Source organism: Monodon monoceros, unplaced genomic scaffold (genome assembly GCF_005190385.1).
Source record: "Monodon monoceros isolate NGI ecotype Baffin Bay Population unplaced genomic scaffold, NGI_Narwhal_1 Super_Scaffold_16, whole genome shotgun sequence".
NCBI classification, from domain to species: Eukaryota; Metazoa; Chordata; class Mammalia; order Artiodactyla; family Monodontidae; genus Monodon; species Monodon monoceros.
In genome coordinates this window covers 60905817-60924023 of record NW_021703772.1, presented here as the reverse complement: position 1 = coordinate 60924023, position 18207 = coordinate 60905817, and the positions used below count along the sequence as shown (strand labels likewise).

Genomic DNA, 18207 nt, shown 5'->3' with positions numbered 1-18207 from the left:
TTATCTTTATTTATTCCTTCTTTAACATTCTTCTTTTCTTTATGTAGATCTGAGTTTCTGACCTATATCATTTTTCTTCTCTCTGGAGAACTTCTTTGAGTTCTTAAGGCAGAACTTTCTTATAAGGCAGGTTCACTGACAACACATTCCCTCAATTTTTGTTTGTCTGAAAAAGTCTTATTTCTCCTCAACTTTTTAAGGATAACCTCTCAGGATACAGAATTCTAGGTTGGTGGGAGTTTGTTTTGTTTCATCACTTTAAATATTTCACTCCACTCTCTACTTGCTTGCATGGTTTCTGAAGAGAAGTCCAGTGTAATTCTTAACCTGTTCATCTGTAGGTAAGGTGATTTTTTTCCCTCTACCGTCTTTCAAGATGTTCTCTTTGTTTTTGATTTTCTACAGTTGGAATATGGTATGCCTAGGTATAGATTTTTTGGTATTTATCATGCTTGGTGTTCTGTAAGCTTCCTATGTATGTGGTTTGGTGTCTGTCATTAATTTTGGAAAATTTTCAGCCATTATTATTTCAGTATTTCTTCTGTTTTGTTCTCTTTCTTCTTCTGGTATTCCCATTATGTGTACATTACACATTTTCCAATTTCCCACAGCTCTTAAATGTTCTGTTCTGCTTTTTTCATTCTTTTTTCTTTCTAGTTTGGGAAGTTTCTGTTGACATATGTTCAAGATCACTGATTCTTTCCTCAACTGTGTCCAGTCTCCTGATAAGCCCATCAAAGACATTCTTCATTTGTATTATGGTGTTTTTGATTTCTAGCATTTTCTTTTGATTTTTCTTAGGATTTTTTTCTCTGTGATTAATTACCCATCTGTCCCTCCATGTCTCCACTTTTTCCATTAGAGTCCTTAGCATATTAATCATATTTATTTTAAGTTCCCAATCTGATAATTCCGAAACCTCCACCATAACTTGTCTGGTCCTCACACTTGCTTTGTCTCTTTAAACTTCGTATTTTGCATTTTAGCATGCCTTGCAATTTTTTGTTGAAAGTTGTACATGATGTATTGGGTAAAAGGAATTGTAGTAGATAGGTCTTTAGAGTGAGATTAATATTTATCTGGCTAGGAGTTAGGCTATGTTTGTTGTTTGCTGTTGCTGTAGGTGTCAGAGCCTAAAATTTTCTCTGGTGTTCTTGTTTTTGTCTCCCCAGTACTGACTCCAGCGGCTTGCTCCTGGGTTTTTGCTTCTAGTAAGCTGTGATTCTTGGTATCCACCTCTCTCTCCAGTTTTGGGGGCAGCAATTTGCCCTCTGACCTCAATTATCTGATGTAACTTATAAGAGTTGTTGATTTTCAGTTTGCTTAGCTATTTTCTTGTTGTGAGGACATGACTGATGGACCAGAAACCAGAAGTTAGAGACAATGGTTTTTTAGGTAGTGTTTGAGATTTGTTCTGACCCTGGAGGGCTCCTTCCAGCAATCTTTTTCTGGTTCTCTCCAGCAAATTAGCCAGCCTACAGTTTAGCCTGTATGGCCAGTGAATCTACAGATCTCTACTCATTTGCCTTTCGTCACAGCCTCCACTGGTTGTGAGAGTGCTCTTAGGCTAGAACTTCTCATTCTGTTACAAATGAAGTCAGTTTCTCTGGGAAGAGACTTGGAGCTATCTGCTTTATGGCCTGCTTCTCCGCCAGGCAAAATCTTCAAGCCAAGGCTCTCAAGCTGGTCGGGGGAGAGGGTCAGTGGAACTTTTGCCTCTGAATGACTCCCCTACCCTAGCTGAGCACATGGGGTTGGGGCAGACATTAGCCTCGGATTTTCTTGCCACTCTCAATGTGGAACCACTGCTTTATGAGGTGGGATAAGGGTAATCAGAGCTCCAGTATTCTTAGGCATGGCAGGCCCAAGGTAGAGCCTCCATCCCATGAGTAGGGGCTAGGCAGAAGGGAGTCCCACCTCTTGACTGCACTAACCTAGGGCCCAGGCCCAGCAACGAGGAGGTGGAGGCTGGATGGAAAATGCTGTCTTTCTACGCTTCGAGGGAAGGTAACCCTCTAGGAGCCGGGGGTTGAGGGAGCCCTGTGCTCTTGGCTGTACCAGTCTGGAGTAGAGTTTTCATCTTGCTGAGCTAAGAATGGTGGAGAGGGAGCACATATTATTTCAAACACCATAGACTCTTACTGTTCTTACTGAGTTCTAGTAGATTTTTTTGAGTAAATGTTTTTTCATTTGTTATATGCCTCTAGGACCACTTCCAGAGACTTTAATTAGTTGTCCTTTTATAATTCTCACCATTTTCCTGGGGAGCATGTCCATAGAGCTCCTCATACTCTCATGCTAGAAGTGGAAATCTGGACATCTTCTTATATCATCATAATGTCATTATCATGCCCAGCAAAATTAATAGTAATTCTTTGGTATCATTTAATGCCCTTTTCCAATTTAGAGATAGCTGCTTTAATTGAAAATTTTTAAAAAATCAGAGTAAGTGACATTGATTGGTGATCCAATGGTAAATACCATTGGAGTTCTTTAATATTCCATTCAGGGGTGTTTTACCCATAGGTTAGAATCATATATGAGGTTGCTTTCATTCCTGTGAAATTCTGTTTGGTTTAAACCTTTGAGTCAGTGAGAGTACATCAAAGTTGAATAAAATTGTCACCCTAAAAATTGTTTCTAATTAGTAGTTTAATTTTAAAGTTCATCAGTTTAAAAAAATGAAAACATCTATGTACACCTCTTAGTAGTAATCAGGGAAGTATAGGTAAGAGACTATTTTTCATATCAAAAATATAGTGTTCAATATTGGCAGAAGTATAAGCTTATTCAACCTTTCTGAAACACAACTTGGGAGTAAAAAAAAAAAGCCTTAAAGGGTATTTCCTTTATTATCTACTAATTTGCATCGCAAATAAAGGAACTCTTTATCTAATTAATTTTCATTTTATGATGTTGGAATAACAGTTTATGAATGTGGAATTCAACAGAGATATTCATATTAAATGTTAAAGGATAAAGAAAGAATTCAGTATGCTCCAGTTTTGGAAAGTGATCAGCAGGTGGGTATGTGTATATAAAGAAAAGCTAGAGGGAAATGAACCAAGATATTAATACTGAGCCAAAATGTTAATATTAGGTAGTTTTGTACTATTATAATTTATTTTAATTTATTATATATTTTAGATTTTTTTCTGTGAATGTGTATTATGAATTTTGTGATCAGAAAAAAAAATGTTAACATTTAATCACGAAGAGGAAAGCAAAGTAGCAAGTTGTATTTTTGGTATGCCAAATCTCTGATTAAAAAAAAAACAAAAACCTCAAATCTGAGCAAACACTACCTCATTTATGAAGAAGAATAATAGTTTTTTTTTCCCCAGCGTTGCATCAGAGCCAAGAAAACTTTATGAAATGCCAAAATGTTCCAAATCAGAAAAAATAGAGGATGCTTTATTATGGGAATGCCCAGTGGTAAGATTTGTTTTTAGAGCACTTATTTCTAAAGCATTTTTAGCCTAGAAGAACAGATGATTGTTAATATACTGCATAAAGAAATAAAACTTAGGTATCATAGTGATTCTTAAACTTTGAAAGGAATCAAGAAGAGAGCATATCTTTTGATTATCATTTTTCCTCACGAAGTAATTCCTGTCCTAAAAAATTATATATTAATACTATGAATATATTTTTAACTTTTAATACCATTTGTAAATCTTGAAAACTAGAAAAAGTTATGAACTGATTAAAAGTTTTATAAGCAATATAAGCTAGTTTATAGTTATTCTTAGCGTTTAAGAGATTATTCTACTTAATATATTGAGACAATAAAATATTTATTTAGGGCAACAGTTATGTTACGTGACTCTTTTTTTTTTTTTTGCGGTACGCGGGCCTCTCACTGTTGTGGCCTTTCCCTTTGCGGAGCACAGGCTCCGGACGTGCAGGCTCAGCGGCCATGGCTCACGGGCCCAGCCACTCTGTGGCATGTGGGATCTTCCCGGACCGGGGCACGAACCCGTGTCCCTTGCATCGGCAGGCGGACTCTCAACCACTGTGCCACCAGGGAAGCCCATGTGACCCTTTGAAAGTGGATTCTTATGGGTTTCCTCTATGAATCTTTTTAGGAAAATAATAAGATAAAAATAAAAATAATAAAATAATAGATAAGCTCATTCCATCAGATCAGCATTGCCCCAGTGTGTATTTTTTCAGAACGCCGTTTTCGTAAGATGTTAACATCTTATAATTGCTAGAGGAGTTGGGAGAATTAGGTTGTTTAAAGGGTTAAACAAATTTATTTATAGAATTACTTCTCAGAGCCTTTAATACTGTTAATACTTACAATAATACTACTGTTCATGGTGATTGTCAAACCGTTTTCCCAGCTTTTTTGATCATAGAACTTCCTATTTTGAGATATATTTTTAAATATTAATTTTCCATAGGATCAGTGTTCTAAGAAACACTAAAGAAGTGCTGCAACACATATATACAATGGAATATTACTCAGCCATAAAAAGAAACAAAACTGAGTTATTTGTAGTGAGGTAGATGGACCTAGAGACTGTCATACAGGGTGAAGTAAATCAGAAAGAGAAAAACAAATACCGTATGCTAACACATATATATGGAATCTTAAAAAAAAAAAAAGGTTCTCATGAACCTAGGGGCAGGACAGGAATAAAGACACAGACATAGAGAATGGACTTGAGGACACGGGGAGGGGGAAGGGTAAGCTGGACGAAGTGAGAGAGTGGCATGGACATATATATACACTACCAAATGTAAAATAGCTAGCTAGTGGGAAGCAGCCGCATAGCACAGGGAGATCAGCTCGGTGCTTTGTGTCCACCTAGAGGGGTGGGGAGGGAGACGCAAGAGGGAGGAGATATGGGGATATATATATACATATAGCTGATTCACTTGGTTGTACAGCAGCAACTAACACACCACTGTAAAGCAATTATACTGCAATAAAGATGTTTAAAAAAAAAAAAGTACTGCAACAGGGGCTCCCCTGGTGGTCCAGTGGTTAAGACACCTCGCTTCTACTGCAGGGGGCATGGGTTCGACCCCTGGTCAGGGAACTAAGATACCACATGATGTGTGGTGTGGCCAGAAAAAAAAAAAAAAAAAGAAAGAAAAAAAGTACTACAACAAACTAATCAGGTCTCTGAATCTGGCTGTTTGTTTTTTAGGAAAAATAGAATATGTGACCAAAAATAGTGTTTAAAGGTTAAGAGACTATGCTTTGTATTTATTATTGAAATTCCTTTTTTTTTTTAACACTTGTTTTTACATAAAATTGTAGTTTTCTAGGGCTGCTGCTTTCTTTTTCCCTGGACAGTTGCTTTCTTTTCATAGAAGTCTCCTTTTTAAAAATCAGGAAGCTTTAAATCTACGTTCTCTTCCCCAACTCCTTATTGAAAGTTAAAAATAACTATTGTGTCCCCACATCTAAAGCCTTTTAGTCCAGTCTCATTGGTGAGGGGAAGAGGATGACAGATTTCCTAACTGAGAAAAATTTTGAAGACACCAGTGCAGAACACCAAAAATTTAGAGCAATTCTGCAAAAATAAAGTTTCTAGTAACCAAATTCCTAATCTCAATCCTCTTTAAACATTTCATTCTTATTTGAAGTGGAGCAAGATTTTCCACTAAGAAAAACTACAAAGCATATTGTATTAACATACTGACGTGAAACTACATTTAAACTAGCACCCTTCTTCTCTGAGATAATGTGTGAAATACAACTTTTAGTTTAGGAAAATAGCTTGAACCTATTATGTATGCTACTTAATCCTTGTTTTTTTAAGTAGGCAAGGTATAAATGGTACATTTTTAAAAACTTTAAAAACTCCATGAGGTGATACTTATGTAAGACACCAAAGAATAAAAATATTTACATCATTGCCTGTGATTTTAGTGTAAGACTTCAGTAGCTAATAAGCTTAAACACACACACACACCCCCAAGAAACAAACAAAAAAACCTTGTTTCTTTCCCTAACATTTGAAAGGGGAGACAAACCTTAGGAGTATAAATAAAATAACTACACTTACATTCTTTTCTATTCACTCTTCAGCCCAAGCAATATAAGAGTAATTTCAACTTCCTTATTCTTAACTTTCCCCTTAGAACATCCTTTTTATTCTATAAATCAAAGTAGAACCCTTGGCTTCTCTTTCTCTTTCTGCCTTAGTCTTCCACCTTATGGCAACTCCTCAGTGGCAGGTACACCCAAGCAGCTGTCCTCTCCCTTTGTTGGGGGTAATCCATTGGAGACAGAGGTTCTCTTTAAAATTAGGTCTGACTCTTTTCTTTGGCTGCCTTGATTCTGGATTTTAGCTTTTCATTTGAGGTTAGAGTAGAGCCACAGTGACTAATGGGATAATTTGCTTTTTTGCCATTTTAACTTTTATCAAAAGGAAAACAAGTCTTGGAATAAAGAAACATCTGTTCTAGCAGATGACTCTTAATTGCTTATGGTATTATATACATGGTTTTAAGAACTGTTATTGGGGCTTCCCTGGTGGCACAGTGGTTGAGAGTCCGCCTGCCGATGCAGGGGACATGGGTTCGTGCCCTGGTCCGGGAAGATCCCACATGCTGCAGAGCGGCTAGGCCCGTGAGCCATGGCCGCTGAGCCTGCGCGTCCAGAGCCTGTGCTCCGCAACGGGAAAGGCCGCAACAGTGAGAGGCCCGCGTACCGCAAAAAAAAAAAAAAAAAGAAAAAACTGTTATTGTTGCTATTGTTATCACAGCAGCATCAGTAGTACTCCTATTACTGCTGTTATTATGATAATGATTGGCTAACATTTGTTGAATACTTAATGATTAATACTTAATAAGTAATCAGTTATTTCAGGTACTGTTGAAGCGCTCCATGTGAACAAACTCACTTAATAAATTAATGATGAAAATTATTCATGATTTTAATCTTTCCTTGTCTTAATTCTTTATTTGTGCATTAATAGTTCTTTTTTAATTTACTTATTTGACTACTTCTTTAAGTGTTTAGCTGTTTTCTTTGGATATGGATTACTGCAGATTGTTTATGACCGTGGAGTTTCAGTTTTATACCTCATTTTTTTTTAAGGGAGAAATGCTTCCCAATACATCAGATTATAAATCCTCACTCATAGCACTGACTGCTCATAATTGGCTACTTCGTATATCAGCAACTACAGGGAAAGTCCTTGAGAAAATATATCTTGCTTCATATTGCAAATTCAGGTATTAAGTGTGACTTTGTTATTTAAAATTTTATTATGAAAAATTGAGACTTGTGGCCTGGGATATTTCAAGATTTTTTTTTAAAGTTTTCCATTGTATACATAGATCTCAGTTTAAAAACCTATTCTATTTTTCTCTCCTCATGACTACTTTTGAAGATCTGAGGATGGAGACCCTTTATCATTTATCTGTATTCCTCATAAGTAACTAACCTCTAGTAGTTGGCAGATACCCTTTCTTAAAAAAATTTACTTTTTACAAATAGTATTTTATATGTAGGATGTATTTTATGGTAGATTTTTCTGAAGGCTGGTCTGTTGCAGTTAAATTACCTACGTAATATAATCTAAGAACTTAATTTTTAACTAGTAATTTTATAAATTAGATATAAATTTTTGGAATGAATATGTGCATGCAAAATGTGAATGTAACATTTTCAATGCTTTTTGTAACTTCCATTTTAAATCAGGAATGGTTTTTTGTTTTCTAAGTTTTGAATACTGACAGATCAAATATAATTTTTATTCACTGAGACTCTAGAAGGATTAAAATTATATATATATTTAAAAATAGGAATAAATACGTATAAGGATCCAAGGGAATTCTTCTAGTTAGTTACTTGTTTTTAAAATAAACTGCTTTGATTTTATAATTTAAGTAACTGAAAAACTGTTCACTTTTAAAATATCTATTATATTTTTATTTTAAGTATAAGGAAATTGACACAAATGAATAAATTTCTTTTTATTCTTTTAAAAGATACTTGAGCTGGGACACTCCTCAAGAAATCATTGCAGTCAAGTCAGCTCAGAGCAAAGGCTCAGCATTGGCCCAGCAGGTAGACATCTTTAAACATTCAATAAAATAAAGAATTTGTTTCCAGAGGAATTTGTCTGAAAATTTGTTATGAAAGAACTAATTATCTTTGATTTCTGAAGCATGCTATAAAAGTTGTTTACCACAAATTTAGGCAATTCCCTTCAAGCCACTCTGGGGAAATACCACAGATTATTTTATATTCCATAACGGAAAGAAATTTGAACCTTGTTCTTCAGAGTAAAGGAGCTATCTTCTTCAAGCAGAGAAATCACTCGAGTTTTAATTGTTGATACTTTTTTCTATTTCTCTTTTCTCATGTTAGTGTAATACTGTTTTGTAATGCTAAATGATATGACCATGATAACTCTGTGTCTTTTGATTAGGCCCTTGATTATTAGAATTCCAATTCACAATATAAATTATGTTGTATAATAATATAATACAATATATTAATTTATATTATCTATTATATAGTATATAAATATATTTTGTTATACAGTATATAAAGTATGTTTTTGTAAAATATATTTTGTTGTTAAGAAACGTTTACTGTTATGCTTACTTCTATAGATTTTTGTGTATATGTAGTTTGTAGTATCTGAAGGGCTAAAGGCTTAGTGGACATATTTTGAACATGCAGGCCTTCCTGTTTAAGTAACTTTGCAATGTAGATAGAGGAATGTTTTTAATTCATGAAAACAGTGTTTTTATTTTTTTTAATTAAAAAACTTTTTATAGAAGTATAGTTGATGTATGATATATGTTATAGATGTACAATATAGTGGTTCATGATTTGTAAAGGTTATACTCCATTTATAGTTCTTATAACACATTGGCTTTATTCCCCATGTTGTACAATATATCCTTGTAGTTTGTCTTATACATAATAGTTTGTACCTCGTAATCCCCTACCCCCATATTGCCCCTCCCCCACTTCCCTTTCCCCACTGGTAACCACTAGGAAAACAGCAGTTTTAAAATACTCTTGAGAGCTGCCTATGATTTTAGTCTTTCCTTTTAGGCAGGCATTCAACAACCTGTTTTGCTGTACCTTGCAGTGTTCCATGTGCTACCTTTTTCACTCATAGGGATTCTGGAGATCAACAAAAAGGTAGGAACTCATTTCTGATTTAATTGTAATACTAATTTTTTGACAGTAAGGTGTAATATCATTGTTTAATTATTTGTTTATTAGGTGTTTGGATTGGAAATGTTCCCTTGACTGTACAAAGCTTGCTGATTTAGTTTATTTCATATCAAAATACATGAGAACATTTGATGTGGGAAGAGAGTCTAAAAGTCCCTTCATCTTTCTACATGTTTATTTATTTAGTTAGGTAGTTATCCTTGGCTGCTTTGGGTCTTCGTCGCTGCGCATGGGCTTTCTCTAGTTGTGTTGGGGGCTACTCTTCATTGCAGTGTGTGGGCTTCTCATTGCGGTGGCTTCTCTTGTTGTGGAGCACGGGCCTAGGCACGTGGGCTTCAGTAGTTGTGGCACATGGCCTCAGTTGTTTTGGCGTGCAGACTCTAGAGCATAGGCTCAGTAGCTGTGGCGCATGGGCTTAGTTGCTTCACGGCATGTGGGATCTTCCCGGACCAAGGATCGAACCTATGTCCGCTGCATTGGCAGGAGGATTCTTAACCACTGCGCCACCAAGGAAGTCCCTTTCTGCATGTTTTTATGCTTCTCAAGTGGATAGTGTTGAGTACCAGTCATTAATATACCACTGTTCTATAAAATTATGAAATGAGTAAAATATTTTTTTCATTGGGAATATTCCAAAGCTTGTTAAAAATGATCATAAAGAAAGGTAAAAACCTGCAACAAAGTGCCTCATTTTAATTGCAAAGTATAGATCTAAAACTTGTTTTATGGTATATAAACAAGTCTTATAATTAAATATGTAAGTTCTTCAACTCATTCAGTGTTGGGTTTTGTTTTTATTTTTTGCGGTACACGGGCCTCTCACTGTTGTGGCCTCTCCAGTTGCGGAGCACAGGCTCCAGACGCACAGGCTCAGCGGCCACGGCTCACGGGCCTAGCTGCTCCGTGGCATGTGGGATCTTCGCGGACCGGGGCACGAACCCATGTCCCCTGCATCGGCAGGCAGACTCTCAACCACTGCGCCACCAGGGAAGCCCAGTGTTGGGTTTTATTGTTGTTGCCATTGTTCTTGATTTGTGGGGTGGTTATTTGGGAAGAAAGAAAGGACATATTTCCTGAGTAAAAGAATCAATAGTTTGCTAGTTTCCTTTAAAAAAATTGTTACTTAGTTTGGGTGAATAGTTATTTATTGGTCTATTCTACTAGTCTTTAATTAAGCACCTGAAGCATTATTGAGGCCAGGTCTTGAGGGTCCACTAATACTTATAAGCAAGCAAGATGAATGTATTTTAAAAATTTTATATAAGCATAATATACTAAACTGCATAAAGACTAAAGAATTAATTATTTATTAATTGTTCATTTTGTATCAGGCACTTTGAATATTTTACGACATATAATAATAGTGTAACATATAAAGTATTTAACTAGGAGGTTAAGCAGCTACCAAAATCCTAAAGGTAGTAAATGGAGAAGCTGGAATTTGAACTTAGATTTGACTCCAGAGTTTAAACCAAATTTTAAAATAAGAGTGGCTACTTTATTATAGCACTCATCATTTGAAAATACATTTGAATTAAACAAATCCTCCTTTCAAATTGGGGAATGAGGATCAGGGAATAAAAAGTCATAGGCTAGTCCAGAGCAAAGCAAACCATGATTATCCTTTTAAGAGATGACAAAAAACACAGCTCATAAGTGTAATTGTTCTCTTTGTGCTTGTGGATTAAGTAATTGTGTATACTTATTACAGTCTACAATAGGAGTGAACACTTAACAAAGTCATAAATTGTTTCTATTTATTCTTACATGTTCGAGATAATCATTTGAGGGATTTGATTTTGATTACAGTTATTTGAAATTGACGTATATCTTTCACTTACTATGCATAATAAGACTACCTACGGGCCAGACTCAGAATGTACTTTAAGCTGTTTGTTGGGGTAGTAAATCTTTACTAAATGATTTGTCTTGAGTAGAAACAGAAACAGATTTTCACTGAATTTCTACTTGTTCTTTCTTTTTTATTTATTCATTTTTGGCTGCATTGAGTCTTTGTTGCTGCATGCAGACTTTCTCTAGTTGTGGCGAGCGGGGGTACTTGTTCTTTCATTGCTATGAATATTTGTTTATGTTAGTTGGCTTTTGTTAAATATTAAAATAGGCACAGAATCAAGTTCTTTTTAGAGCTCTGTGAAGCATCATGACAGGATCCAGTGCATAGAACAGAGACAGAAAGGGAACAATGAGCCAAAGCTTCTCAAGATCAGCTAGGCTAAATGTTTCTGGATGTATTTGGTTTTTAACATGTTCAGTTTTAACAGTATTAGATATTTAAAGAACAAGGTAATGATGAAATTCTCGAGTAGGCTATTTTTTATTAGAATTACTTTCTTAGACCCAATCTTTTCACCTCCAGCTAAAACATGTCCCTTTATAAATAACATTTTATGAAGAATAGGTCCCTGTATTTATTCTGCCGTGCATATTCTGCATGGTAGAATTAAATGGACTCAGTTTACACCTATGTCCATGAGGAAGAGGATGTGTTATTAAAAGATATTGACAAGACTGTGAAGCAAATGTATGCTGCTGCATCATTTTGAGGGGTATGTCTTACACTCCCATTAGTGCTTCAGTTTGAGACCCCAGTGGCTTACCACTCTGCCCTAATAACACCTTAGCTTCCAGTTTCTAAATTATAATTAAGTTATAATGTTAGGCAGCAGTGTTGTAGTGGTGGCCTGAATACTAAACAGATTCACAAACCACTGTGAAACTCAGAGGATTGGCCTTCTGGTCTTTTCTCAGGTGATATCTACCTTTCCCCTCAGATTTTCGGGAGCGTAACAGATGCCACCTTGTCTCATGGAATACTGATTGTGATGTACAGCTCGGGACTGGTCAGACTTTATAGCTTCCAAGCCATCACTGAACAGGTAGAGAAAACTGAAATTTGCCATATTGAAATTAACTTGAGATTTGGACTGAGGTATGAATTTTTTTTTTGAATTTTATTTTATTTTTTTATACAGTAGGTTCTTATTAGTTATCCATTTAATACATATTAGTGTATTCATCAATCCCAATCTCCCAGTTCATCACACCACCACCCCCACCCCCCTCGCCACTTTCCCCCCTTGGTAGGACTGAGGTATGAATTTTTTAATGAGATGTTTTTAAAGTAAGGCACTGTGTAGATTTCAACTCTACAAAACTGTACAAATGCAGAAAGACAAAGTAGCCTTTAAAAGAGGGGTGGGAAGATAAACAGAAAGGCCCTTGAATAAATAAAGACATTTCCTCTGTCATATACATGTGAATTTGATTTTTTTCTCTCTCCAGACAGCAAATAAATAGGTGCTAAAGCCACCATTTTTGTTTTGTTTTGTTTTTAGTTCATGCAACAGAAACTTGACTTAGGGTGTGCATGCAGATGGGGTGGGACTACTGGAACTGTAGGAGAGGCTCCTTTTGGCATTCCTTGTAATATTAAAATCACAGGTATGGCTACTATATAGTACTTTCTTCACCTTAAAAATTAAGTGGTCATATTAATAGTTATTAATTGTAATCATCCAAATGTTTTTTGCATGATTTAATTATAAATTAATTCATTTTATTCCTATGCAGAGTATTCTTTGCTTTTGAATAGGCATTCACAAAAATCTGTTATTCATTTAGATAAAGGCCTGGGGGTGCTGGACCTTGCTTAGCCAGAGATCTGTTGCCTTTGGCAAGTTACTTTTACCTTTCTGGTCGTGATTTCCTTATCTGCAGAATAATAAGTTGCAGCAAATGATACCATCTTAGTTCCTTTATAACTTAAAATTTTACAGTTCTGTGAAATTTACCCAACTTAAAGATCAACAAAGCACAAAAAAATTATACATAATTTTATAAATATAATAAAAATGTTCTATATTTAATTAGCTTATCAACTTCAGCAGTTTATTAAAAGGAAATGAACTGCTACTCAAATTGAGCAATGTGTGTTAGATAAACCATGACTGACCAGAGTTCATCTCAGCAATACAAGAATTATTTAATGCAGACAGATGTAAAACTGATATGAATAAATTTAAAAAGATAATATATTTTGTTATCCTAATATTTGTTTATCTTTAGTCTTGGTTCATTAAGAATCATTCTTGGGACTTCCCTGGTGGCACAGTGGTTAAGACTCCAGGCTTCCAATGCAGGGGGCCCAGGTTTGATCCCTGGTTAGGGAACTAGATCCCACATGCATGCTGTAACTAAGAGTTTGCATGCCACAACTAAGGAGCCCGCCTGCCGCAATTAAGACCTGGGGCAGCCAAATAAATTTAAATAAATAAATATTTTTTAAAAAAAGAATCATTCTTTGTCATATTGAGGACATTTCCTTTTACTTCTAACCAATAAACATCACATATTTAGGTGAAACTCCAAAGGTTTTTCTAACATGGGTCAAAATAAGACAGTAATTTTTTTCTATTATTACTATTTAACATTACATCATCAACAGATCAAGAAACAAATGAAAGATTTAATTGTGAGAAAGGAGATGTTCTTTTTATTAGTAAATGACAGACTATAAAAACAGAGTCCAGTATAGCCATTATTCAAGAAACTCAAAATAAATATTCTAAAAATTACTCGGGGCTTTAGATGTCTTGGACAAGCTGAATTAGGCAGTTCTGTGATACCTCAGCCTCAGCAATACCTCCTATATTTGATACAAATATGCTAGCAGGAATCTATTAAGAATTTTAAAACTACAGGCTCCAGTAGTAAGTACAATGTATTATTTTGAAGAGAGTTTCCCCAAATGGTACATGGTTCTCGTTGAAATGCAGATAGTAAGCAAATAAAGCAAAGAACAGGGTGATAAAAAAAGCTCATAGAGCCTTTGATTGTGCTGTGATTTTGGTCCCTGTTTGTAGAGAGAAGACTAGATTTGGGATCACAATCTTGGTCTGCTACTAGTAAGAGTGAAATTCCACTACTAACTGGTGGTTATGATAGTGAGCAAATTACTTAACCTCTCTGGGCCTCACTTTTATCAACTTTAAAATAATAACATTTGAAAATATCTGAAATCACATGCCATTGTAAAACAATACAGTGATTGTTGGACATTTAGCTTAGAAAAGTAGCATACTATGTTGGAAACTTTGAGTATTTTTTCAGACTATATTGACTGAAATCCTATTCATTTCTACAGATTTGTTTTTCAGGATCATTAAGCTCTGTACAAAATAATATTCCTTTTAACTGTAAATAACTTTTTTTAAAAAATGCAAAGCAATTCATTTTCATTACAGAAGAATTAAGAAATAATGATAAACAAAATAGAGAAAGTTTAAAATACTCATAGTCCTCCTGCATGGAATTAACTGTTATCACCTCAGTGTGTTTTTTTGGTAATCTTGTAATGTATATATGTCTGAAACCAAAAAAGAATCATACTGTGAATACTCCTTCATAACTTGCTTTTTAAAAAAATAATTAATTAATTAAATAAATAAAATAATGGCAATTCCCTGGTGGTCCAGTGGTTAGGACTCTGTTCTTCCACTGCTGGGAGCCCAGGTTCTATCCCTGGTCAGGGAACTAAAATCCCACAAGCCACACGGTGCAGCCAAAAACAGAGAAAAGAAAAGAAATAATAAAATTATTAAAATAAAATAATTTAAAAAAACAACTCAAAGTATAATTTACATGCACTTAAATGCCCTCATTTTAACTGTACAATTTGAGTTTTGCCAAATGTTTATATCCATGAAACCACTACTACAATCAAGATTTAAAATCTTTTCATCGCTCCAAAATGTTCCCCTGTGCCCTTTCCAGTCAATTCCCTCCCCATCCCCAGCCTTAGGCAACCAATTAACCTGCTTTCTTTCACTCTAGTTTTCTAGAGTTTCATATAAATGGAAGCATATGATATGTACTTTTTTGTCTGGCTTCTTTGACTCACCATATTATTTTTGAGATTCATTGCATATTATTGCGTATATCTGTAGCCTAACCCACTTTTAAATGTTAATATATTACAAATATTAATTTCCATCTAGATTATTTAATAGATGGTCTTATGAAAACAAAGTTGGAGTTCTATCTTACTCTTTACATCAAAAGAAATAATAGATGGATCAAAGATTTAAAGTTCTATAAGAAAACTTAGAGAATCTTTTTATCTCAGAGTTGAGAAGAGCTTTCTGACGCAAACGCAGAGCCATTAAAGAAGGGATTGATAAATTTGGCTACATAAAAATAAAGTGCTGCAAGGTAAAAAACAAAAACAAAAGCACACACATAAACCAACTCAAAAATCAGACAACGAACAGGGGAAATATTTGCAACATACACTGTAAAGGGGTAATTTCCTCCTTATATATGAGTTCTACAGACCAGTAAGAAGAAGTGACTACAACAACAACAACAACAAAATGAGCAAAGGATATTGTTCAGAAGAAGAGGAAATATAAATGACTTTTAATTTGGGGAGGACAAAGCCCAACGTCACTGATAAGAGAAGCGCAAGTTAACACTATCATAAGATACTTCTTTTCAGATTCTCAAATATCAAAAAGTTAGGTAACAGCGTTGGTGAGAGTATAAAAGAGGCACTTTCATTTATTATTGGAGTCCCTTGGGGAGGACAATTTGTCAGTATGTTTCAAAATTTTAAATGCATATATTCCTTGAGCAATTCCATTTTTAGGAATTTATCCCAGATACATTCACATGTGTACAAAATGACAAATGTACAGTTACAACATTGTTTCTAACAGCAAAAGATTGGAAACAATGTATATTGATACATTGATAGGTGACATTAGTATTCTTTGATTGTTTGGCTATGTCATAAACTTAATTGTTAAAAAGAAACAGGAATTCTTTTTGCACTGGTATAGAGAAGTTTCCAATATATATTAGTAAGTAAAAAAAGGAGTGCAAAACTATGTATATAAAAAACCTCATTTGTGTTAAGTATTCATATGCATATATTAAAAGTATAGATATATGAGTATATGCCTTTAGGATTGCTTGAAATATCTGGAAGGGCACACAGAAAACTGATAAATAGTAGTTATCTTTGAGGGATACAGATGGAAGGAAAACTTAGTTTTCATTGTATTTCTTCTGATGCTTTTTGAATGCAGTACTTATATTACCTTTGCCAAAGAGTGGTCCTGTGTATATATGTGCACACGCTAAGCTCCTCAAGGTTTTAAGATCTCGACTTATGTACCTTAAACGCATGAACTGTAAATTTATTTAACCAGTTTACAATGGACATTTAGGTTGTTTTTAATTTTCTGTGATTATAAATAGTATAAGAATGTTCCTGTAATTATTAATGATCCTAAAATTTCCTCATCACAAGACATGGAATCAGCCATTCTCTGAGAACTCCTAGGCCCTTTCAATTGAGAATAGTATTAGAGATCAAAATTTGGGCTCTTGGGGCTAATGGGGACCCACCAGGGTTGTGGTGAGCAGAGTCATGCTGTGCTTTGGGGCTATTTTTAGCAACTGCTGGGAAAAGTATTTCTTTTTAAATACATCTTTTTGCATTGATTTTTTTTCCTATTTTGAATTCCTATCTTATATTCTCTACAACATACCTACTTAAATTTTAACCCCAAATTCAAACTCTTAATTGTATTTTTTTCTCTTTATAATTCTTCTTTTCCTCATCCACCATCATTTGGTAGCCACCATATTATCACACATGATGTTTATGTACCTTTCACAATTTACTGACTGATGTCCTTTGCCCATTTTTCTATTGGGGTGTCCATCATTTTCTTATTACTTAAAAAAGATTTCTTTATATATTAAGAATATTACCCTTCTCTTAAAAGGTTTTTAAAAAAAGGTACTTTAAATATAGTTGATATGTTTATACTTATCTTTTCTTTCTCCTCAAGATTGTCAGTTTGTAAACTCACTTTTCATTATTTGTTGTTTTCCTTTGTATAGCTTTAAGTAGTAAATTGCCCTTATGAAGAAACCTAATAAGGCACACACTTCTATGTGTAACATGTGATTTTTTGAGTGAATGGTCTCCCTAAGACAAGTCCCTTTACTGACAGTGGTGGCCTCATAAGCCAAAGATTAAACTCTCAAGTTAGAGGCATAAACAAAGGACTCTGATTAGTCACCTTCACAAACAGACCATGTGGTATTTCAGTAGGGCTGCCCCAAAGGAATTCTGGTCTTCATAAGCAGCACTACCTTCCATTTATACATGTCTCCAAAAGTAAGTCTGTTATGCTCTATATAAAATTAATTGTCATCAAAGAAGAAGACTAGGAAGCACTAACAGATAGTTCTTTTGTGTTGTCAGTCTCCAACAGACAGTGACTGACTGGATGTATCTAAACTACCTTAAAATTAACTTGTCTAATGATTATACTAGTAGTAGTGGCTATCCTTTGATAAAGCTTCCACGGTAACAGGACACATCCTAAGTGGTTACTTTTCATTATTTCAGAAGTGGAAATCTTAAGCAACACTTCTTTTGTAAAGTTTGCTAAATATAACCTGTGAGTCTAGAATATGAAGGTTCTCTTCCTCACATTTGAAGGAAGTATTAGACCTAATACCTTGTTGGATTGTTACGAGAGATGGAAATAGTATCTAACCAAGCCTTGTAGATAGCCGGTGCTTATTAAATGGCAGCTGCTTTTGTTAGGTATACTTTGTCATTTTTGCCATCATAAGCACCTTCAGCCCATTTTTTATCTCCATCCAGCTGCATGTCACACATATCCTGAAAACGGATGTCTGGAAAGTTGACTCATAACCTAACAGTTGTTTCCTATCAGATTTTTCTTTTCTTAAGACTATGGAAATAAGCAATAAGCCTCTTTCCTGATTGTATTTTCTTTCCTTGAACATAGTAATTTTTCATTAGTGGAAGTTCATAGATGATGCGTGCAAAGGTTGAGTTCAGTTAATGAATGTTCCAAGGCTACCAGAATAAAGGAGCTAATACATTCCTTTTGTCCATCTCTGCAGATACACCACCACTGCTCTTTGAGGTGTCCTCCCTGGAGAATGCTTTTCAGATTGGAGGCCATCCTTGG

At 34.9% G+C, this 18207-nt stretch overlaps 1 protein-coding gene across 1 annotated transcript in view; it reads left to right on the top strand.

Annotated features, from left to right (window-relative positions):
* Window positions 1–18207, top strand: part of DCAF17 (DDB1 and CUL4 associated factor 17) — a 37437-nt gene that overhangs the window by 3038 nt on the left and 16192 nt on the right. The window contains exons 3-9 of the mRNA XM_029224605.1: window positions 3345–3435; window positions 7064–7200; window positions 7960–8038; window positions 9041–9130; window positions 11959–12063; window positions 12523–12628; window positions 18140–18201. Coding sequence (XP_029080438.1) covers window positions 3345–3435; window positions 7064–7200; window positions 7960–8038; window positions 9041–9130; window positions 11959–12063; window positions 12523–12628; window positions 18140–18201 — 670 coding nt within the window. The remainder of the gene's footprint in view (window positions 1–3344; window positions 3436–7063; window positions 7201–7959; window positions 8039–9040; window positions 9131–11958; window positions 12064–12522; window positions 12629–18139; window positions 18202–18207) is intronic.